Raw genomic sequence first — 24586 nt, forward strand, 5'->3', positions numbered from 1 at the left:
CACTTTCACTCTAACACACACATGTACACACATGTTCATTACAGCACTGCTAACAGCATCCAAAACACAGAATCCGTCCAAAAGTCCATCAGCTGAAGAACAGATAAACTAACTGTGGTATACACATAAGATGGGATGTTATTCAGCCATGAAAAGGACAGCTACATGCTACAATGTGGATGAACATTAAAACGTGTGAAGCCTAAGAAGCCAGAAACAAAGTTCACATACTGTATGATTCCAACTATAAGAAATATTCAAAATAGGTAAATTCATAGAGACAAAATGAAGAATACTGGTTGATAGGCTGATGGGGCAAGGGTAGGGAATGGCGGGGGGTGCATGTTTAATGGGTACAGTTTCCTTTCAGGTGATCAGGTGTTTTGTGCTAGACAGAGGTGGTAATTGTACAACATTGTGAATGAATGCTACTGAATAGTTCACTTTTAAAAGGTTAATTTTATATTATGTGAATTTCTCCTCAATTAAAAAACCCACATTGATACATCCACTAGAAGAGTTAAAATGAAAAAATGACAAATAGCAAGTGTGGGCAGGTATGTGGAGCAATAGGAACTCTCATAAACTGCTGTGTTACATTGGTTATAGTTACTTAGGAAAACTGGCAAATAATCTAATAGAGCTGAATCATATGCATACCCTAGCACAATGCCTAGTAGGTGCTCAATGAATGTTCACTGATTAAACTAATGAAGTTCCCACTATTTTTTAGGCACTGTGCTAAGACCCTGGGACATAAAGGTGAAAAGTAATGGTTCTCTTCTAATAAACAGATGTTTACATAATTAAAATACAATATACAGATAACCCTCTGTATCTGTGGATTCTGCATCTCTAGATTAACCAACTCTGGATTGAAAATAATCAGGAAAAAAAAATTCTGTAAAGTTCCAAAACGACAAAAGTTGCATATGCTACACGCTAGCAACTGTTTACACAGCACTTACACTGCATTAGTAATCTACAGATTAGAGTATACGGGCGGATGTGCATAGGTTACATGCATTCTATACCGTTTTATGTAGGGGACTTAAGCATCTGTGGATTTTGGTCTCCTAGGGTTGGGAGTGGTGTCCTGGAATCAATCCACTATGAATACTCAGGGATGACTATATTTATATTATAGCGGGATGATGGTGTATGGTTTTTAGAGTCAGATAGATAATTTGAGTCTTGGTGCCACTATTTATTGGGCTTTCCTGGTGGCTCAGATGGTAAAGAACCCGCCTGCAATGTGGGAGACCTGGGTTCGAGTCCTGGGTTGGGAAGATGCCCTGGAGAAGGGAACAGCTACCCACTCCAGTGTTCTGGCCTGGAGAATCCCATGGACAGAGGAGCCTGGTGGACTGCAGCACACCAGTCTTCCCTGTCCTTCATTATCTCCCAGAGGTTGCTCAGATTCATGTCCATTAAGTTGGTGACACTATCTAACATGTCATCCTCTGCCGCCCCCTTCTCCTTTTGCCTTCAATCTTTCCCAGCATCAGGGTCTTTCCCAATGAGTCAATTCTTCTCATCAGGTGGCCAAAGTATTGGAGCTTCAGGGTCAGCATCAGTCCTTCCAATGAACGTTCAGGGTTACTCAGAATCATAGTTAGCTATGATTGTAGGTAAATCTGAACTTCGTGTGTCATTTCAGGAGTGCCTTTCTACTCTCAGTTTCAGACTATTGCTGCTAGTCATCTTTAAAAAACAGAGCACATCAAACCTCACTACTTCCAGCTCAAAATCCAAAGATTCTCTACTATATAAAATACAAAATGTAAAAAAAAAAAAAAAAAAAAAAATACAAAATGTAAACTTAAACTTCTGTATTTTGTTACCTACCTGTCTTTCCAGCCTTATCTCATGGCATATTCCCACTGTGTTCTAGACACAATGGCCTACCATCTTACCTTGAACATGTTCTGAAATGTCTTACTCCTATGTTTTTGCTCAACACGTCTTTCTTGTAAGAATTCACTCTTTTCTCTCCTTCAGTATCTCTGGGTCATGAGAAAGTGATTTTCACAGTATATTTGATAAAAGGTCTTCTACATGTAACTTAGCTTAACATACAGATTAAGCCTGGGAGAGAATAAACTGGTCACATTTGTGGGAGTAGTCTGCTCCACATGACAGATGACTAGATTAGCAATTGGGAACACACTTTGGCCTTGTGGGTATTTTAGATAGAGCAAGTTATTATTTTCTCAATACTAACAGTATTGTTGTAACAGAATATCTCTTCTTAAAAGAACACTGGAAAACTGCTTTTCTGGTCGAGAAACTTGAATCTAATCCAGTATCAAAACAAACTGGCCCTATCCCTGTGATTCCTAGTTGCAAATATAGTGAGATACTTCCAGGAAATTTAAAATCATAGAAGTAAGATAATCCATTCAAAGATAAACACACAAAGGGTAAAAACATGTAATGGGTATTGAGTGATGGAGTGAAGTAAATTAGTGGGATCAGTTTAATCCAACAAGTGAATTCAATTCAATTAACATTTACCCTATAGACAGACACTTCAGGGGATATAAAGTTAAAAGCTCAACCATCAGGTGGTTTACAGTGACACAATGGAATAATATAAGTGACCAGGTAATTATAAGAATTATATCTCATCTTGGTCCTGAAATACTTGTATTATGAATAAGACTAGAGGCAAGGGAAATATACAAAGCACAAAAACTAAATCCTAGACTACAGAACGCTAAAAAACTTTCATTATTAAAGGAAGATCAGAAACAAATCTCGATTTTTAAAAACTCTCTCCCCACAGGTATACCTAGTTATGTTTAAATATTATCAAAGATTGACTTTTAGAAAGCATTTAGTGTACTATGATTCATCTTTTCTATGGTCTCCTTTCTGCAGAAAATGTCTAATTTATTTAAGTATGTTTTCTATAACATAATAATCCTACTAAGATGAAAGTGGTTTATTTAGAGATACAGGAAAAAAATCCAGGAAACAGTATTCATTCAGCTAATCAGTAATATGATGTTGGACTAAAACAAGTAGCATATTAGTTGGCAGCAAGAGGAAAGGATTCTCAGATTTCAAAGCAACATTGACGTGGTAAGATTCAAGCAGAAGGGAGCAGGTGGTGTGGCAGAAGTCATTAATTATAAGGTACCCAGGCTTAACAAAAGATTGTAAACTATTTCTATTGTAGAAAGTTTCTTAAAAAGTCATTTTATAAATAAGTTAAAGTCAAACAGCCATCACAAAAGAAATGAGTGCTCAAAAAAAAAGTTTCTCAAAGAAATAGTCTTTGAAAGACACCATGAAACTAGAGTGTTAGAGTATTACTAGAATAAAACATGCTGATAAGCACCTACCTTAACCATAAAGCCAAAATTCTTCTAGAAAATTATCTATTGAGATTAATTTTATTGAAGAGTTATGATGGGTCTGCCATGTTTATGTATTTGTTTCATGTAATTCTCATGGTGGTCCTTGTTCTATCCTCATGTATGTACTTGAATATATGCATGAATGTGACATACACAAACTGACATGTAAATCTTGTGTACATATTTCAGTCTATAACAAAAGTAGTTTCTTATTTTGTGCCTTTATCTTAGTCTATAAGATGGAAGATTGTGATATTCATTCTCTTTTCCCACTCAGAGAAAACTTCCATAACAGGATGAGTTACTAAAAATTTAATACAGCAGGATACAAAAATCTGCTACACTTTTTTTTTTTTAACTGCTTAAACAAATGTTTCCTAGTTCAGAACTATTCAGTGCTTACTGAAGCCGTTAGGCTCCATTTGTGTGAAAAGAGCATGGAAAAGAAAATCTGAGTGTGAATGAGGGAGCTGAAGAAAAGAATAAGATAATTTTGGGGGTATCTAACACTGGGAAAGGTAGACAGGTAATGGGTTCTCTGACGTGTGTGCAGCACCCTGGGGTGGCAGGATTTGGAAGGGAGTGACGATATATTTGTATGGAGGCAAGCGTGAGGGAGGGAGCGAGGCCCCTGGTTAGCCTGAGTGAGGGGGAGCCAAGCCTGGCGTGAGGGGAGCGGAGCCTGGCGTGAGGGCATTGCAGAGCCTGGCATGAGGAGAGCAGCTGCCAGTGGGTTTCCTGCTGTATCAGAGACTACAGACACCACACTGGCCAAACCAGCAGGACAAGCAAGTGGGACTCACCTCAGAAGGAATTGGAGGGCATTACTCAGACAACCAACGAAGCAGTAATCTCAGACTGAAAACCTCTTTTTGGAGAGACAAGTGGGAAAGGAACAGAGTCCCAAAGAATGACTAACAATGGACATAGCACAGACCCTGATGGGGAAGGGCTTAAAGTCAGAAATGTCTCTGAAAATTACTGAGGGTTTGACATCTTTTGTATTCTAGTGTTATCAAACTAGTTAAACCTCTAAAAGAATTTCACAAAATACAGGTGCTTAATATTTGTAAAAGTGATTTTAATAGATTTAAAATAAATTTTAATAAATTAAGAATACCAGACACATAAATAGTGAGCAAATACCTTAGGTTTTTTGTGATTTCAAATCTACTGGTCATTTTCCATCATGATGATCAAGAGAACTCTGAAATGCACTCTTAATAGCATCATGTACTAATTCATTTATTGGGGTGTCTTTTCCGCCAGTCTACAATAGCCAGGGACAGTGTTTACAAAGTTTTCTTTTGAAGCTTAAATGATAAACAGTTTTAATACAAAAGGCCAACTCAGCAAAATATATGATTTTCTAACCAAAGGTAAAGTTAAAATTTATCTTTTGAAAAAGGCAGAAAGTCTAGATCTAATACTGCCATGGCCAAATTATTTTGAAAATACAATACACTTTAGAAAGCATATGTAAAATAATTTTATTAAAGGGTAAGCTGATGAATGATGAAAATATTCAGTGGCAAGCTGCTATTATCAGTGATGACTACAAATAGTTAATTGCTGGGTAACAGATTGGGACCTCTCATTGGAGACTTTGGTTGTTATCAAGCTAATTACATTAAAAAGCTTTTAAAAATGAAAACCGTGTTCTTACCAATAAAACAAATCAATCTAGGCAGTTTTAGGTAGGTGAAGATGTAGCAACACAAATATCTCACCATTATCTCCAATGTACTTAGGGTTCGTTTCTTTTGGTTCTGTTGTTAAGACATGGGGAAGGATAATCCTTTTGACAGGTTTAAAGTCATCTTGCTAGACAAGTAACAGGAAGATATTAAATGACTGCAGAATATAAACAAACTGATAAAAAGAAGCAGAAAACAGGATGAAATTTATAGTCTCTAAATATCCCTTAGATTCCAATAGCAAAATAATCTGCATAACTATGGTGAATCTTGGAGACATGAAGGATGGCTAAACCAGACATACAGTAAAAGGTAAGAAATGGAGTTTCCCCAAGGACAGTGGTATGCTGGAGCCCATTTATACCAGTTTGTGAGAGCCAGCTGCCAAAGTTTTAGGAACTGTGTGAGCTGGTTGTTAAACACATCCAGCATTAAGATTTAATTATATAAATGAATTTTTCAGTTCAGTCGCTCAGTCGTGTCCAACTCTTTGCAACCCCATGGACTGCAGCACGCCAGGCCTCCCTGTCCATCACCAACTCCCAGAGCTTACTCAAACTCATGTCCACTGAGTTGGTGATGCCCTCCAACCATCTCATCCTCTGTCATCCCCTTCTCTTCCTGCCTCCAATCTTTCCCAGCATGAGGGTCTTTTCAAATGAGTTCAGTTCTTTGCATCAGGTGGCCAAAGTATTGGAGTTTCAGCTTCAGCATCAGTCCTTCCAATGAATATTCAGGACTGATTTCCTTTAGGATGGACTGGTTGGATCTCCTTGCTGTCCAAGGGACTCTCAAGAGTCTTCTCCAACACCACAGTTCAAAAGCATCAATTCTTCAGCACTCAGCTTTCTTTATAGTCCAACTCTCACATCCATACATGACTACTGGAAAAAGCATAGTTTTGACTAGACAGACCTTTATTGGCAAAGTAATGTCTCTGCTTTTTAATATGCTGTCTAGGTTGGTCATACCTTTCTTTTCAAAGAGTAAGTGTCTTTTAATTTTATGGCTGCAGTCACCATCTGCAGTGATTTTGGAGCCTCCCAAAATAAAGTCTGCCACTATTTCCACTGTTTCCCCATCTATTTGCCATGAAGTGATGGACCAGATGCCATGATTTTCGTTTTCTAAATGTTGAGCTTTAAGCCAACTTTTTCACTCTCCTCTTTCATTTTTATCAAGAGGCTCTTTAGTTCTTTGCTTTCTGCCATAAGGGTGGTGACATCTGCATATCTGAGGTTATTGATATTTCTCCCTGCAATTTTGATTTGAGCATGTGCTTCATCCAGTCCAGCATTTTGCATGATGCACTCTGCATATAAGTGAAATAAGCAGGGTGACAATATACAGCCTTGATGTACTCCTTTCCCTATTTGGAACCAGTCTGTTGTTCCAGGTCCAGTTCTAACAGTTGCTTCTTGACCTGCATACAGATGTCTCAGGAGGCAGGTCAGATGGTCTGGTATTCCCATCTCTTTCAGAATTTTCCACAGTTTATTGTGATCCACACAGTCAAAGGCTTTGGCATAGTCAATTAAGCAGAAGTAGATGTTTTTCTGGAATACTCTAGCTTTTTCGATGATCCAGTGGATGTTGGCAATTTGATATCTGGATCCTCTGCCTTTTCTAAATCCAGCTTAAACATCTGGAAGTTCATGGTTCATGTATTGTTGAAGCCTGGCTTAGAGAATTTTGAGCATTACTTTGCTAGAGTGTGAGATGAGTGCAATTGTGTGGTAGTTTGAGCATTCTTTGGGATTGCCTTTCTTTGGGATTGGAATGAAAACTGACCTTTTCCAGTCCTGTGGCCACTGCTGAATTTTCCAAATCTGCTGGCATATTGAGTGCAGCACTTTCACAGCATCATCTTTTAGGATTTTAAATAGCTCAGCTGGTATTCCATCACCTCCACTAGCTTTGTTCATAGTGATGCTTCCTAAGGCCGACTTGACCACATTCCAGGATGTCTGGCTCTAGGTGAGTGATCACACCATTATGATTATCTGGGTTATGAAGATCTTTTTTGTATAGTTCTTCTGTGTATCCTTGCCACCTCTTCTTAATATCTTTTGCTTCTGTTAGGTCCATACCATTTCTCTTCCAACAACACAAGAAAAGACTCTACAAATGGACATCACCAGATGGTCAATACTGAAATCAGATTGATTATATTCTTCACAGCCAAAAATGGAGGCACTCTATACAGTCAACAAAAACAAGACTGGGAGCTGACTGGCTCAGATCATAAATTCCTTATTGCCAAATTCAGACTTAAAGAAAATAAGGAAAACCACTAGACCAGGTATGATCTAAATCAAATCCTTTATGATTATACAGTGGAGGTGACAAATAGATTCAAGGGATTAGATCGGATAGACAGAGCACCTGAAGAACTATGGATGAAGGTTCATGACAATGTATAGCAGGCAGGGATCAAGACCATCCCCAAGAAAAAGAAATGCAAAAAGGCAAAATGGTTGCTGAGGAGGCCTTACAAATAACTGTGAAAAGAAGAGATGTGAAAGGCAAAGGAGAAAAGGAAAGATATACCCATTTGAATGCAGAGTTCCAAAGAATAGCAAGGAGAGATAAGAAAGCCTTCTTTGGTGATCAATGCAAACAAATAATTAAATTATACTAAAAAGATAATAGTCAAGATTCATTCCTTCCTAATTATTTTACTTATTTTATTATTATGCCCTTGAGGATACACATCAAGTTTATCTACATGATGGGAATATTACAGAATGGTAACATTACTACTGCACATCTCTTCCAACTCCACTTTCAGTGACTTCTTGTTGACAATTACAAATCAGCCATGATGGGAGTAAATTACCACTTAATTTGGAAAATATTAAAATAGAGGCTTCTTTTTTCTCTCCAAAGAGTTGATTTAAAAAAAATTTATCAACCTACCACTCCCATAGAGAATACTCCCATGGGGTATTCTAAAAATTTTTATGAAGATGACTATTTTAAAATGAGTTAACAGTATAAAATACTTTAAAAATGACTTTCTGAAATATCATTGATGACATATAGGGACTATTATCTTAAATGGTACTAAAATATAAATTTGATAAACTCTGGAATACTTAACATAAAAATGCATTATATTTCATAAAGAAAATATGCCATCCCTCTTGAACTGACTGCTATGACTCTGGGGGTTTAGTTTTGGTTTGAAGTCATTCTAAACAGAAATGAAGAGGATTTGACGTAATGGTAGAATAAGAAAACACCAAAAGTCATTGTTGAATACTTTTCAGGCCCATGCTCACAGCAACCATCAACCTTTTAAAATAGGGACAACATTCTGGAAGTTGTTTCCCTGATAAAGACATATATGTCCTTCTTTATCAATTAAATGATTTTCTCTTTTTTATATTCACACACCTATTATCTCTATTCAAGTATCTCTTTTCTCAAAATAACCTGATTTTATTTCTGTTGTTTTTTACTCATTTTTCTGTACTCACCATAACTCTTTCAGAACATTAAGTTTCTGTGTATAATGGAAGAATGTGAAACTGAGGAGGGCAGCGCAGCCACGCTTCTTTCAACTTTAGGGTTTATCCAAGGATCTTGCCTTATGGGATGAGGAAGAGGCTAGATGGATGGGGCTCTAGCCTCCCTCATTTTGACATTAACCAGAGAAGCTCTCAGCCTTTTGTGTCTGTCTTTCATATATTGGGGTTCTGTGTAAAATGTCACTAGGAAGGAAGGAGGGAAGGGAAGGAAGGATGGAGGAAGGAAGGAAAAATGGAAGGAAGAAGGCGAAAGAAAGAAAACTAGTGTGTTAGAAAACTTAGGTATGCACGTATGTTTGAGTGTGTGTGGGTACATGCATGCATGTACCATCTTTAATTATGAAAGGTGTGTTTGGGTGTGTTTTGGATGCAATAGCAATAGGCAGATTGAGTTTATTCATGGTTAAAACATCAGTGCATTTTTAACTGAATTATAGGCATTATATTTTATATATACACATATACACAAAGACCTAATTAATTTAAATTACTAGCATTTGACTTTTTTTTTAATTAAAATTTAAAGTTAGGCTATGTAGGTAATCGAGGTTTTAAGGAAACAATTCTAAGTTTTGAATCTTCACACAGTTACATTATATGTATTTTAAAAATAATACCATGTGTTGTATATTATTTATATAACAAGGGCAACACTATCTCTCAAGACAAATAGAAACAGAGAATACTTGACCAAGATAAATAAAATGAGAAGTCCCTGAGAAAACAAACTTTTAGACAATAAAACACAATGCTAGTTGGAATACTGTCTTTTCCAAGAATACAGCCAAACACCTTTTAAATTAAACAGTCTTTCAAGTTTGAAAAGGGAAAATAAATAAATGCATTGATTTAAATGACTAGAAATGCGTTTACTTTAAAGACCTTTCTTTTCCCCCCTAAAGCAAGTAAATCAATCAAACAGTAAAGAGGAAAGTGCAATAATGACTTTAAGACAAGGGTTCAAGGAAGATGAAATAGTGGCTACATAGAAGATGGGTGTTCCACAGACTTTGTTTTGAGGTGTTCCATCCTAGTACTAACCAGGCCCCATCTAGCTTAGCTTATGAAATCTGACAAGGTACAGCCCATGGCAATAAGGATGGAGGATAGTGATTTTATTTCTTATTTTATTCATTGCAGCCCCAGGGAGAGAGATAACGAGAACAGGAATGAAATGCAGGTCTCCTACATAAAACACTGTAGAACATTACCACTAGGTCACCAGGGGGATGAAGAAGAAACTATTTTAAAAGAGCTTATTTGTTATAATATTTATGGTGGGAAATTATTTTGGCTCATTAAAACCTCACTTTTTAAAATCATACACATGAATGATTGTTTTCACATAAAAAATGTCTGACATCTGCTATTGGACTTAAAAATATTTAACTACGCTGTTTCAAAAAATGTTAAAAAATGACTATCACCAACTTATGTCAGGCAATTATAATCAGAAGTAACTACATTTATTTTTTCATCTAATATTCCAGCATGCATGCTCAGTATCTTCAATCATGTCAGACTCTTTATGACCCCACAGATGCTGGCCCGCCAGGTTCTTCTGTCCATGGGATTCTCCAGGCAAGAATACTGGAGTGGGTTGCCATTTCCTCCTCCAGAGGATCTTCCTGACCCAGGAATTGAACCCACATCTCCTGCATTGAAGGCAGATTCTTTATTCACTGAGTCACCTGGGACATCTGCTATTGGACTTAAAAATATTTAACTACACTGTTAAAGAAATTTTTTAAAAAATGACTATGACAAAGTTATGTCAGACAATTATACTCAGAAATAACTTTTTACATTTCACTTTTCATCCAATATTCCTACTCTGAATATTTGTCATCTTTCACTTATTGCTTCAAAGTGCTACTGGCACTGCCACTAATGAAAGCTATGGCTAATTCTGGGAGAAATTACCTGGGTTTAACCCTGTCAAGAGCTTAAAAAGGTTAAGAAATTCCATAGATGGATTAATGCCTATTTACTTACACTGGTTGAGCCATGTAAAATTCCTGATAATGAAAGTTTTTTCCTTAAAAAACAGCAATTGCATATGACTGAACTAAATATAGTACAGTCTTCCTGATAATCAGACATTCCTTCCAGATGGCAAAATATTACTTACTTAGGGTTCTTATGAGAGTTAAATGAGCAACTTGATATACAGTAGAACATGGGACAATATCTGACACAAGATGTAAAGAGGATGATGATAATGATAAAATCCTCTCTCCATTACATGATTTAAAAAGCAATATTTTATAAGAACTTACAAAAAAAAAAACTTACAGACACGGTACTTAAAACTACTCTGAATATATACTGGACAAAACAAAAACTAGTTAGGGAGATTATCAGAGAATCTCTTGAACAAAGTTAATCAACTTTCTTAATACAAACAACATAGAGGTCAGCTGGGACACATCTTTCTCTTCATTTGTTTTCCACTAATAAAAGGACAAAATAAAAATTTTAATGTAGATGAAAACTTTGAAAATGACAGGAAGATCCAAAAGAAGGATGGATAAAAGATAAACTTTATGTTTTAGGGTTTCTCAGTTTACAAAATGTTTTAACATACATACTTTTATATTTAAGGTAGAAAAATAATTTCACACTTTTTGTATGGTGTTAAGTAATAAGAAAATGAAAATCCGTATCATATAGGTAATAAACAGTGATGTTAAAACTAGAACTTAGGTCTTCAAATCTTAAGAATCCAGTATTTTGTCTCCTACTCTCCCTATTATGATGGTCTCGCAGCAGAAGTGACCATGGTAAATTACTTTGGACAGTTGATCAATTCACCAAGTATCCACTGAGAGTATAATGTGTGCCCATTTTTATGGTCAGTTCAAAGAAACAATAGGTAAAAATTCTAATGAAAAGATAATACAGCTTTGAAACAAAGGACTTCAGGAAATGACATGTTTTTTCACACAGTTCTACACACAAAAAGCTCCTGTATGACTTCTTTGTAACTACTTACATATGCAGTGACCTTATTTACAAATGTCACTCTCTCAGGTATAAGGAGTTAGGGCTTTACATATAAATTTTGGGGAACAAAACACATAGCACAAAATATAGGATATAAAATAGATGAAGTAAAGGGTCAAAGATCATTTTACTGTCTGGGGAGTATCAATAGGAACTCATGCAAGACTGTAATAAGATGCATATTGAATACTATATATTATCCACAAAAGGAAGAACAAAAGAGGATATGACACCAAGCCTACAGAAGAGAGAAATGGAATTAAAGATTAATCCAAAAGAAAGCAAGAGAGGAAACGGATAAAGACGGACAAGTAGAAAGCGAACCTGAAGATGATCAATTTGAATCCCAAAGTATTAGTAATTATAATTATACTAAATGTAAATGAATTAAATTAACATTCCAAATTTCTAAAACTGTAAACTTAATAAAAAAAATTTATATAAACTGAAGGCAGTAACAGAAAGATACCTGAAAAACACCTATCTTTTAGGAAAATAAACATGAGTCAAAGAGGAATTCACAAGGAAAATTAGACTATTTTGAATTGAATGAAATGAATACATGCCATCAAAATTTGTGGGATATAGCTAAAACTACAAATATATAGATATATAAGAAAATACAAACTAAAAAGCTCTACATTTAAATAATCCAGTGTTCAAAGAAAACTTCTACTATTAATACTAAGAAGGAAGTTCTCCAATCGATGACCTAGAATCCACCTTAAGAAACTAGAAAAAGAGTAAAACCTCAAATAAGTAGAAGAAAAAATTAATAGCAGAAAATCAATGAAACCAAAAGTTGATTTCTAAAGAATAATCAGTAAAATGGATGTACTTCTAGAGACCGTGGCCAAAAATAAAACAGAAGACACAAATGACCAATATGATAAACTAAAGATGTCACTACAGATATTAAAATGATAATAAAGGAATATTATAAAAAACTTATGCCAGTTTATTCAACAACTTAGGTGAAATAATCAAACCCCTTCAAAGACACAAACTGCCAAAGCTACCTAAAGAAAAAAATAGATGCAATGCCACACAAACACTTGTAGAAAAAAGGAACATTTCCCAATGCATTCTATGAAGCCACTATCACCTGATATGAAAAGCACACAAAAATATTAAAATGTAACAAAATTATAGACCTATCCCTCATGAAAGCTTCTATGACTAATAATTAAATGTAGCAAAGTTATAGGGTAAAAGGTTAATATACAAAAATTAATAGTATTTCCATATACTCACATCAGAAACTGAAATAAAAAATATAATTTGGAATAGTATAAAATATGAAATATTTAGGGATAAATTTGACTAAATATGTTCCTAAGAGAAATTAAAGATGCAGATAAGAGATATATATCATGTGGATCAAAAGACTCAATATTTTTATGATGTCAGATTCTCCCCAAATTTATCTATAGATCAATTCAAATGCAATAAAAATTCCAACAGACTCTTTTGTACAAGTTGACAACTTGAATCTAAATTTATTATAAAGAAATGCAAATAACTAGAATAGTCAATACAATCTTGAAAAGAAGAAAACAGTTGGAGGATTTCTACTATCTGATTTCAAGGCTTATTACATAGCTTATCAATACAAATTGTACTGGTGTAAACACAGATATACAGATTAACAGAACAGAATAGAGAGCCCAGTAATAAATCAACACATATATGGCCAATTATAATATTTTCAACAAAGGCCCCATGGCAACTGAATTCAAAAAGGATAATCTTTTAAACAAATAGGGCTGGAAGACTGGGTAGCTAAACAGTAAAATAGAAATATATTTTCTGAATGTATTTCCTGAATGCTCACCTCACACTATATACAAAAATTAACTTGAAATCTCACAGACCTAAATGTAAGAGCTAAAATAGTGAAACTTTTAAATGGAGACATGGAAGAATCCCTAACTTTGGGTTTGGTAAAGATTTCTTATTTTTTGTTGTTGTTGTTCAGTCGCTAAGTCATGTCCGACTCTTTTGTGACTCCATGGATTGTAGCCTGCCAGGCCCTTCTCTTCTGTCCATGGGATTTCTCAGACAAGAACACTGGAGTGGGCTGCGATTTCCTTCTCCAGGGGATCTTCATGACCCAGGGACTGAACCCGTGTCTCCTGCATTGCAAGCAGTCTCCTGCATTATAGGCTGGTTCTTTACTGACTGAGCCATCAGGGAAGCCCTAAAGATTTCTTAACTAGGACATTAAAAGAAATTAGTACAAAGGAAAACATTTAATAAACTGAACATCTGAATTTAAGACTTTTGCTCTTCAAAAGACACTATTACTAAAATAAAAAGCAAGTTATAAACAAGAAGATATCTGCAAAATACACAGGTCATAAAGGTGTTTTATATACACAGAGAGAACTTTAAACTCAATAATAAGACAATCATGGGCTGTGGACTTGAAGAGAGACTTCATAAAAGAAGATATTCTAATGGCAAATAAACAGATAAAAAGATGTTCAGCATTATTAACCATCAGAGAATTGAAAATCAGAATCACAAGGAGATAGTCCTACACATCTGCTGCTGCTGCTGATAAATCACTTCAGTCGTGTCTGACTCTGAGACCCCATAGACAGCAGCCCACCAGACACCCCTGTCCCTGGGATTTCTCCAGGCAAGAACACTGGAGTGGGTTGCCATTTCCTTCTCCAACACATCAACTAGAATGGCTAAAATTAAAAACAGCACTGACACCAAAGGTTGGCCAAAATGTGGAGCAACTGCAACACTTACACACCGCCAGTGGGAATGTAAAATTCACCACCACTCTGGAACACAGTTTGGCAAGTTCATTTTACTACATAGCATTTACCCAAGGGAAATGAAGGCATAAGTCCACACAAACATGTATACAATAAATCTTCACAGAAGACTTATTTATAATGGCCAGAAAGAAATAAAATTTCCATCAACTAATAAATAAATTTTAAAAACTGTAGTGTACCTGTACACTAGAATATTACTCAGCACTAAAAAGAGAAAACTATAGAAAGATGAACATGGATAAATCGCAAAATAGAGTATGTACTATATGTTCCTATAGAAATAATATGTTAGATCATGCAAACTAACCCATTATGGATTATTCAATTCAGTCCAGTTCAGTCCAGTCGCTCAGTTGTGTCCAACTCTTTGCGACCCCATGGACTGCAGCAAGCCAGTCTTCCCTGTCCTGGGTTATTATTCAATATAATGGATTATTATTCAGTGATAAAAAGAAAAACTACTGATACACTCAAACACTTGGAGGGATTTTAAGGGCATATTATGAATTTAAAAAAAAAGTCAATCTGAGCACCTAAATCTATAAAGTAAATATTAAAAGAATAAAGGGATAAGCAGACAGCAATGCAATACAGTCATAATGGGAAACATCAATACCCTATTTGTATCAATGGGTAGATCATCCAGACAGAAAATAAATAAATAAACATTAGCCTTTATGACATGTTAGACCAAACTGAATTAATAAACATGGACAGGACATTCCATCAAAAAGTAGCAGATACACATTCTTCTCACGTACACATGAATCTCCACAACAGATCATGTTAGCCCACAAAACAACCCTTAAATTTATTTAAGACTGAAATCAAATCATATTCTTTTCCTACTACATTGGTACTGACATTAGAAATCAATTACAAGAAGAAAACAAACGTCACAAATGTATGATGATTAAGCGTAAGATCATCTGAATAGATGTATTTGATAGAACTGGACAAAAACTTTCATTTATGGTAAAAACTCTCAACAAAGTTGTGTGTAGAGGGAATGCACCAAAACACAATAAAGGCCATATGTGACAAGCCCAAAGCTAACATCATACTCAACACATGAAAAGATGCTCAACATCACTAATCAATAAGGAAATACAAATCAAAACCATGACAAGATATCATCTATCACTAGTTAGAATGGTTATTATCAAAAGTATAAGAAAGAACAAGTGTTGGCAGGGATGTGAAGAAAAGGGAAAGCTTGTGCACTGTTGGTGGAAATGTATATTGGTCCAACCACTGAAGAAAACAGTATAGAGTTTCCTCCAAAAATTAAAAATAGAACTACCAAGTGATCTAGAAGTTCCACTTCGGGGTATTTATCTGAAGAAAATGAAAACACTAATCTGAAAAGATATACACCCCTCAATGTTTGTTGTAGACTATTTACAATAGCCAAGATATGGAAAGAACTTAAGTGTCCACTGATGGCTGAATGGATATAGAAAATGTGACACACACATACACAGATACACACAGGAATATTATTCAGCCACAAAAATAAGGAAATCTTGCCATTTGTGACAACATGGATGGACCTTAACAGCATTGTACTAAGTAAAATAAATCATAGAGAAAGACAAATACCAGATGATCTCACTTTTCTAGAAGAATCTTAACAAAACAAACAAACCCCCCAAAAAACAATAAGCTTAAGAAAAGAGGTGGGACTGTGACAGTGAGGAGCAGATGAAATGGATGAAAGGGTATAAATAAGTAAGTCATAGGGATGCAATAGCACAGTGACTATACTTAATAATAGTGTACTGCATACCTCAAAGTTGCTAGGAAAGTAAATCTTAAAAGTTTACAAAAAAAATTTTGTAAACATGTATGGTGATGGATGTTAACTATACGTACTGTGGTGGACTTGACCCAGTGTTGGCAAGAATGCAAAGTAACTAGTTTATAATTCTGCTGCTGAGCTAGAAATTGATATAGATGTTAAAATACATATATATATATTAGAATTATTTACTTGTTGACTCTGCAACTAAATACACTAGTGTACAAAGGTTTTAACTTGGTTTGCCATGAGATAGTTTATTGAGTTCTATATCTATTAATATATTTTATGTACTTTTCAGCATGTATTTTACTCAATTAAAGCAAAATTAAAAAAACTTACCTGTTTTTGGAACTCCCTGGTGATCCAGTGGCTCAGACTTCATGCTCCCAAAGCAGATGGCATGGATTGGATCCATGGTCAAGGAACTAGACCCCACATGCCACGACTTAGAGTTCTCATGCCATGACTAAAGATCCCACAAGCCGCAACTAGGACCCGACACAGACAAATAAATATATATATATATTTTGAATTTACCTGTTTTTTCTGTGTTCTGTTCCTGTTTTCTAACCAGTCATCCATTTGTTCCTCAATTTCTTCTATAGAAGTTCCATGATCATAAGATTGAATATATGTACTTTCTAAAGGCGTATATACAGGAAATTCAGGTTTTGGTTTTTTTATTTTAACTTTCTTCTGTTCTAAAAAAAGTTTAAAAGCACCAATTAAAAAAATAATAAAAAGAACTAAAATTTTATTCACAGACCTTATCTTGAAAGAACATACAATATATATTGTTCTTTTATAAAAATAGAATTACTTTACTTATATCAGCTTTAAGTTTTATTGTGCATTATCCATGGCATTGTTTTAAAATAAAACTCATAGATGTTGATGACAGATGATTATTATATAATCCCCATATCAATTTGTGTGTATCTTTAGTTTTCAAAGTATTGTTCATGAAACACTTCATTTAGCCATAGTGACAAGAGCCTGGGCATTAGTGTTTTAATCCTACCTTTACTACCTAAGAGTTGCATAATACAGGGCAAGTAACTTAACCCTTAGAACAAGTGTCCATTTTCATTTTGTAAAAGGGAGTTAAATCTAACCTCATAAAGTTGATGTGAGGAAAATTATATATCCCCTAACACATTACTTGGCAGAAAACTAGCTCTTCAGGGTATACATTCATCTTTTCAATATTTTACAAATGCAAAATGTAATCTGGCAGCATCCAGGGTAGTTATCAATAGATGATTATCAGTTTATCAACTGGCCTCTCCATTAAATCCCTTTTTGATTAGCGTTGACACTGAGAAGCAACTCTACTCTTAATCACTACTGTCAAACTCATCCATCCTTAGAACCATATCTTCTTCATCCTCTGTGTATATGTGTTTACATGCACTATAATACCAACATAATAAAATTAATATGATGTTGGCATACAAAGAAACAAATTCCTAGAACAGATCAGAGAATTCATAAATATTTCAGTTCAGTGGAAGAAGGATTTAATAAATGTTGCTGGCACAAATAACTATTCATTTGATAGAAAAGTGGACAGAACCTTACAATGTATACCAGAAATAAATCACAGTTGCATAAGAGACTTAAATTTAAAAACCAAAACAATAAAAATATTGAAAAAGAAACCTACAATACTAACTATACTATTTAAAGGAAGCAGAAATCTTAACTAAGACTGAAAACCCAGATGCTACAAAGATAAAAGACAGAATAAACAAATCAAGAGAGAAATAACAGATTTGGAAAGATAATCTGCAATTCAGAGTACAAACAGAAGATATGCATATATAGAATACATAAAGAGATCTTATAACCTGATAGGATAAGCAGCCTAATAGAAAAAAATGGCCAAAAAAAATGTGTATTAAGAATACAGTGTTATGGGAACAGTTCTACTTTATAAGGTTGTTACCATATCTAGAAATTACATGGTATTGAGTACCATATTTTATCCTATACTGCATCAGTACCTGTGTATATCCAAGCTTTTCAAATGGCGACTTTAAAAAAACCCTGATGCCATAAAAGGAAATTAGTAACTTAAATGACATATAAGGCTAATTTAAAGGTAGTATAAAAATATAACTCAAAATGGATCAATGACCTAAGTGTAAGATCTAAAACTCTGATTTCTCTGATATGACACTGAAGGCATAGACAATGAAAGAAAATAGACAAATTAGACTTCATGAAAATTTTAAAATTTTGTGTATCAAAAGATATCAATAGAGTAAAAAGGCAAGCCATATAATGAGAGAAAATATTTGTAAATCATATATCTGATAAGGGATTATATACTGAATATACAGAAAACTAAAACTCAACAAACAATCTGATTCAAAATTGGGTATAGGACTTGAATAGTCATTTCTCCAAAGAAACTCTTATTAGGATGGCTACAAGAAACACACACACACACACCAACCAGAAAATAAATGGCTACAAGAAACACACACACACACCAGAAAATAAAAACCACTGGCAAGGATACAGAGAAATTGAAACTTTGTACACTGTTGGTAAGAATGTAAAATTGTATGGTGCTATGGAAAATAGTATAGCAGTTCCTAAAAAAAGTAAAGATAGAATTGTCATATGATCCAGCAATTCCACTTCTGGAAATATATCCAAAAGAACTGAAACCAGGGGCTCAAAGAGATGTTTGTTCACCCAAGTTCACAGCAGAATTAGTCACAATAGCTAAAAATTGGAAGAAACCCAAGTGTTTAATGACAAATGAATAAATAAACAAAATATGGTATACACACACAACAGAATATTATATAAGGTACAGAGTTTTTATTTGGTCATGTTTCCAAATGTACTGGAGTTAGTGACTTGTTATATTACCTTTTCATAAGTTATCTCAGAGAGGACTCTCCCATCCAGAAGCATCCTATATCATCAAAGGAAAAATGTTCTAACCCGTTGGGGTTACATCTGCCCTATCTCCTTTGTCCTCTCTCCACCAGTCCCGGAATCAACTTAAAAATCAGCACTAGCATCTCCTTTCCTCATGAGCCTGAGTTTTCTATAGAAATCTGTCTTCCGTTACCTTAAGGAAGGTGACTGTTTTCCGTCCTGCCTCAAGAGGCGAAGTCTGTCTACCACGTTCTCACTGTCCCCCTGGCACCCCTACTTGAGCCCATCACTAGGGGATGGGGTGGGGACCACAAAGCCAGAAGAGAAACATAATGTCTGGAACAATTGTTTCTTCAGATTAAAAAAAAACTGCTTCTTAAAAAAGAAGGATTATGATTACTTGATTTAGCTTTTGTTCTTAACTCATATAAGTACAGAGGGAAAAAAAAGGGAAATATTGAGTTTTCCTTCTACCATTGATCCCCTCTTTGTCTAAATTTTAACCTTTCAATTAATTTCTTTATAGAATTACTCATTTTTTTTCCATTCACAATATGGGTTTTCATTATAGTACTCAGAACTCACATCTGCTGACTTAGATTAAAATTCATAATGTATAAAATGTTAACACTGAACAAAACCTTATATCAATACATATTCAATTTATTTACAGCGAAAACATAAAGTTGATTAAAAATTTGTAGTAAAGAAAATGCTCAAAAATTTCAAATAGATCACATTTCTTCCTAAAAGAAAGATACATATTTATTTTTAAGACATTACCCTTTTCAGACTTCCCCCTCTAAAACACCATTTTAGTAAGACTACCACACCCCGCTCAGTGTAACTCTGGTGTAGCCCCTCAGAGGACACTGCACAGTCTCAGCAGTAAAGCAGAAGACTTGAGGGCAGATTAGCAATTAGGTCATGAAAAACAGGCAGCATAAAATAGCTATTGCTAATCTGCATGAGATGCATTTACTCAATTAAGCAGATGGAAATGTTATTATGAACTCAGTATTCCAGTGATGGTCTTTAAAATTAAGAAGGATGGGGGCAAATGAAATGCACACTGGGGGATTTGAGGCTTTATGTATTAGTTCTAAAGTATACAATGTAGAACACTGTAATGAAGTTAACAAAATTAATTAAAAGATTCTTTGCATGTAACCATGAGAGACTACGTTTAAAAATACATGACAGTTTTTGACATTATTAACAGCAATATGTCTGTTCTTTAAGGGAATGGCAAACTACTTCAGTATTCTTGCCTTGAGAACCCCATGAACACTATGAAGAGGCAAAAAGATAGGACACTGAAAAATGAACTCCCCAAATCGGTAGGTGCCCAATATGCTACTGGAGATCAGTGGAGAAATAACCCGAGAAAGAATGAAGGGATGGAGCCAAAGCAAAAACAATACCCAGTTGTGGATGTGACTGGTGATAGAAGCAAGGTCCGATGCTGTAAAGAGCAATATTGCAAAAAAAAAAAAAAAGAGCAATATTGCATAGGAACCTGAAATGTTAGGTCCATGAATCAAGGCAAATTGGAAGTGGTCAAACAGGAGAAGGCAAGAGTGAACGTCGACATTCTAGGAATCAGCGAATTATGATGGACTGGAATGGGTGAATTTAACTCAGATGACCATTATATCTACTACTGGGGGCAGGAATCCCTTAGAAGAAGTTGAGTAGCCATCATGGTCAACAAAAGAGTCCAAAATGCAGTACTTGGATGCAATCTCAAAAATGACAGAATGATCTCTGTTCATTTCCAAGGCAAACCATTCAATATCGTGGTAATCCAAGCCTATGCCCCAACCAGTAACACTGAAGCCGAAGTTGAACAGTTCTACGAAGACCTACAAGACCTTTTAGAACTAACACCCAAAAAAGATGTCCTTTTCATTATAGGGGACTGGAATGCAAAAGTAGGTAGTCAGGAAACACCTGGAGTAACAGGCAAATTTGGCCTTGGAGTACAGAATGAAGCAGGGAAAAGGCTAATAGAGTTTTGCCAAGAGAATGCACTGGTCATAGCAAACACCCTCTTCCAACAACACAAGAGAAGACTACACATGGACATCACCAGACGGTCAACACTGAAATAAGACTGATTATATTCTTTGCAGGCAAAGACGGAGTAGCTCTATACAGTCAGCAAAAACAAGACCGGGAGCTGACTGTGGCTCAGATCATTGCCAAATTCAGACTTAAATTGAAGAAAGTAGGGAAAACCACTAGACCATTCAGGTATGACCTAAATCAAATCCCTTGTGATTATACAGTGGAAGTGAGAAATAGATTTAAGGGACTGGATCTGATAGACAGAGTGAACTATGGACGGAGGTTCGTGACATTGTACACGAGACAGGGATTAAGACCATCCCCATGGAAAAGAAATGCAAAAAAGCAAAATGGCTGTCTGAGGAGGCCTTACAAATAGCTGTGAAAAGAAGAGAAGTGAAAAGCAAAGGAAAAAAGGAAAGATATTCCCATCTGAATGCAGAGTTCCAAAGAATAGCAAGGAGAGATAAAAAAAAGCCTTCCTCAGCAATCAATGCAAAGAAATACAGGAAAACAACAGAATGGGAAATACTAGAGATCTCTTCAAGAAAATTAGAGATACCAAGGGAACATTTCATGCAAACATGGGCTCAATAAAGGACAGAAATGGTATGGACCTAACGGAAGCAGAAGATATTAAGAAGAGGTGGCAAGAATACACAGAAGAACTGTACAAAAAAGATCTTCACGACCCAGATAATCACGATGGTGTGATCACTCACCTAGAGCCAGACATCCTGGAATGTGAGGTCAACTGGGCCTTAGAAAGCATCACTACAAACAAAGCTAGTGGAGGTGATGGAATTCCAGTTGAGCTATTTCAAATCCTGAAAGATGATGCTGTGAAAATGCTGCACTCAATATGCCAGCAAATTTGGAAAACTCAGCAGTGGCCACAGGACCGGAAAAGGTCAGTTTTCATTCCAATCCCAAAGAAAGGCAATCCCAAAGAATGCTCAAACTACCACACAATTGCACTCATCTCACACTCTAGCAAAGTAATGCTCAAAATTCTCCAAGCCAGGCTTCAGCAATACGTGAACTGTGAACTCCCAGATGTTCAAGATGGTTTTAGAAAAGTCAGAGGAACCAAAGATCAAATTGCCAACATCCGCTGGATCATTGAAAAAGCAAGAGTGTTCCAGAAAAAATATCTATTTCTGCTTTATTGATTATGCCAAAGCCTTTGACTGTGTGGATCACAATAAACTGTGGAAAATTCTGAAAAAAGATGGGAATACCAGACCATCTGACCTGTCTCTTGAGAAACCTGTATGCAGGTCAGAAAGTAACAGTTAGAACTGGACATGGAAAAACAGACTGGTTCCAAATAGGAAAAGGAATACATCAAGGCTATATATTGTCACTCTGCTTATTTAACTTATATGCAGAGTACATCATGAGAAACGCTGGGCTGGAAGAAGCACAAGCTGGAATCAAGATTGCCGGGAGAAATATCAATAACCTCAGATATGCAGATGACACCACCCTTATGGCAGAGAGTGAAGAGGAACTAAAAAGCCTCTTGTTGAACATGAAGGAGGAGTGTGAAAAAGTTGGCTTCAAGTTCAACATTCAGAAAACTAAGATCATGGCATCTGGTCCCATCACTTCATGGCAAATAGATGGGGAAACAGTGGAAACAGTGTCAGACTTTATTTTTCTGGGCTCCAAAATCACTGCAGATGGTGACTGCAGCCATGAAATTAAAAGACGCTTACTCCTTGGAAGGAAAGTTATGACCAACCTAGATAGCATATTTAATAGCAGAGACATTACTTTGTCCACAAAGGTCTGTCTAGTCAAGTTTTTCCAGTAGTCATGTATGGATGTGAGAGTTGGACTATAAAGAAAGCTGAGCACCAAAGAATTGAAGCTTTTGAACTGTGGTGTTGGCGAAAACTTTTGAGAGTCCCTTGGACTGCTGTAAGATCCAACCAGTCCATCCTAGAGAAGATCAGTCCTGGGTGTTCGTTGGAAGGACTGACGTTGAAGCTGAAACTCCAATACTTTAGCCACCTCATGTGAAGAGCTGACTCATTGGAAAAGACCCTAATTCTGGGAAGGATTGGAGGCAGGAGGAGAAGGGGACGACAGAGGATGAGATGGCTGGATGGCATCACCAACTCGATGGACATGGGTTTGGGTAGACTCTGGGAGTTGTTGATGGACAGGGAGGCCTGGAATGCTGCGATTCATGGGCTTGCAGAGTTGGACATGACTGAGTGACTGAACTGAACTGAACTGACTGTTCTTTAACTTAAAGTTAAAGAACAGTCAGTTCAGTTCACCTTTTCTATTAAATTTAGTACTGAACTGCTACCAAAACATGAGCAACAAAAGTCTTATTACTCAGAGCTTTAGGATGAGTATTTTTTTTAATAAGCTTTCTGGCATTTAGTTTCATCATTTTCAGTTTGAAGAAACCATAACCTGGTAATGAATTTTCAAACTTTTAAAAAAATTAATTTATTTATTTTATTTGGAGGCTAATTACTTTACAATATTGTAGTGGTTTTTGCCATACATTGACATGAATCAGCCATGGGGAATTTTCAAACTTTTCAGAAGACTATTACACATTTTTGCTGGCATACAGAGAGTTTTCAGATATTCATCTATTTTTAAATTATGTTTCTTTACATACTATTTTAATTAAATAATAACAAATTATTATAACAAATGTCATATGATATAACTTATATGTGGTATCGAAAAAATGATACAAATGAACTTTTTTACAAAACAGAAATAGACTCACAGAGAAAGAAAACAAGAAAGAAAACAAACCACAGGGGAAGAAGAAGAGGGATAAATTTGGTCTTTGAGATGAATATATATGAATATATATATATATATACCATTACATATAAGGTAGATAGCCAACAATGACCTATCATATGACACAAGGGACTGTATTAAATACCTTCCAATAACCTATAATGGAAAAGAATCTGAAAGAGTATATATATAGCTGAATCACTCTGCTGCATATCTGAAACACTGTAAATCAACTTTACTTCAATTAAAAAATTTTTAAAAGAACATTATTAAATCTGCATGAGAACCGCTATCAAATTCTTAGGGAGAACAAAAGTCTTTGAACAATTCTGGAAAAACTGTCATGAAAACATGACTATGAAAGCAATGAAATTAGTGTATTCAAACTGCCTCCACAGGTGAATTTTGGTTTAGTTTGACATTTTTCTCTTTCTATAAATGTGGGTTCCCTTCACCTCCACTTTTCGACTAGTCTTAAAAGGCTTAGAAAAATTTTATGTAACAATTTTACTTAAAAATAACAATTATATAAAAGTTACATTTAAAGTTTCATTTATTCATTAATTTATTTGATTAAAACTGTTTCAACAATTGCTATAATACCAACTTCTGTTTCAATCTTTGGTTTTGTTATTCA

The 24586-nt window shown here is 35.4% G+C and overlaps 1 protein-coding gene across 1 annotated transcript in view; it reads right to left on the reverse strand.

Annotated features, from left to right (window-relative positions):
• Positions 1-24586, reverse strand: part of DNAJC1 (DnaJ heat shock protein family (Hsp40) member C1) — a 191012-nt gene that overhangs the window by 76863 nt on the left and 89563 nt on the right. Inside the window, exon 8 of the mRNA XM_043480154.1 lies at positions 16738-16901. Coding sequence (XP_043336089.1) covers positions 16738-16901 — 164 coding nt within the window. The remainder of the gene's footprint in view (positions 1-16737; positions 16902-24586) is intronic.

Source organism: Cervus canadensis, chromosome 10 (assembly GCF_019320065.1).
Source record: "Cervus canadensis isolate Bull #8, Minnesota chromosome 10, ASM1932006v1, whole genome shotgun sequence".
Lineage (NCBI taxonomy): Eukaryota > Metazoa > Chordata > Mammalia > Artiodactyla > Cervidae > Cervus > Cervus canadensis.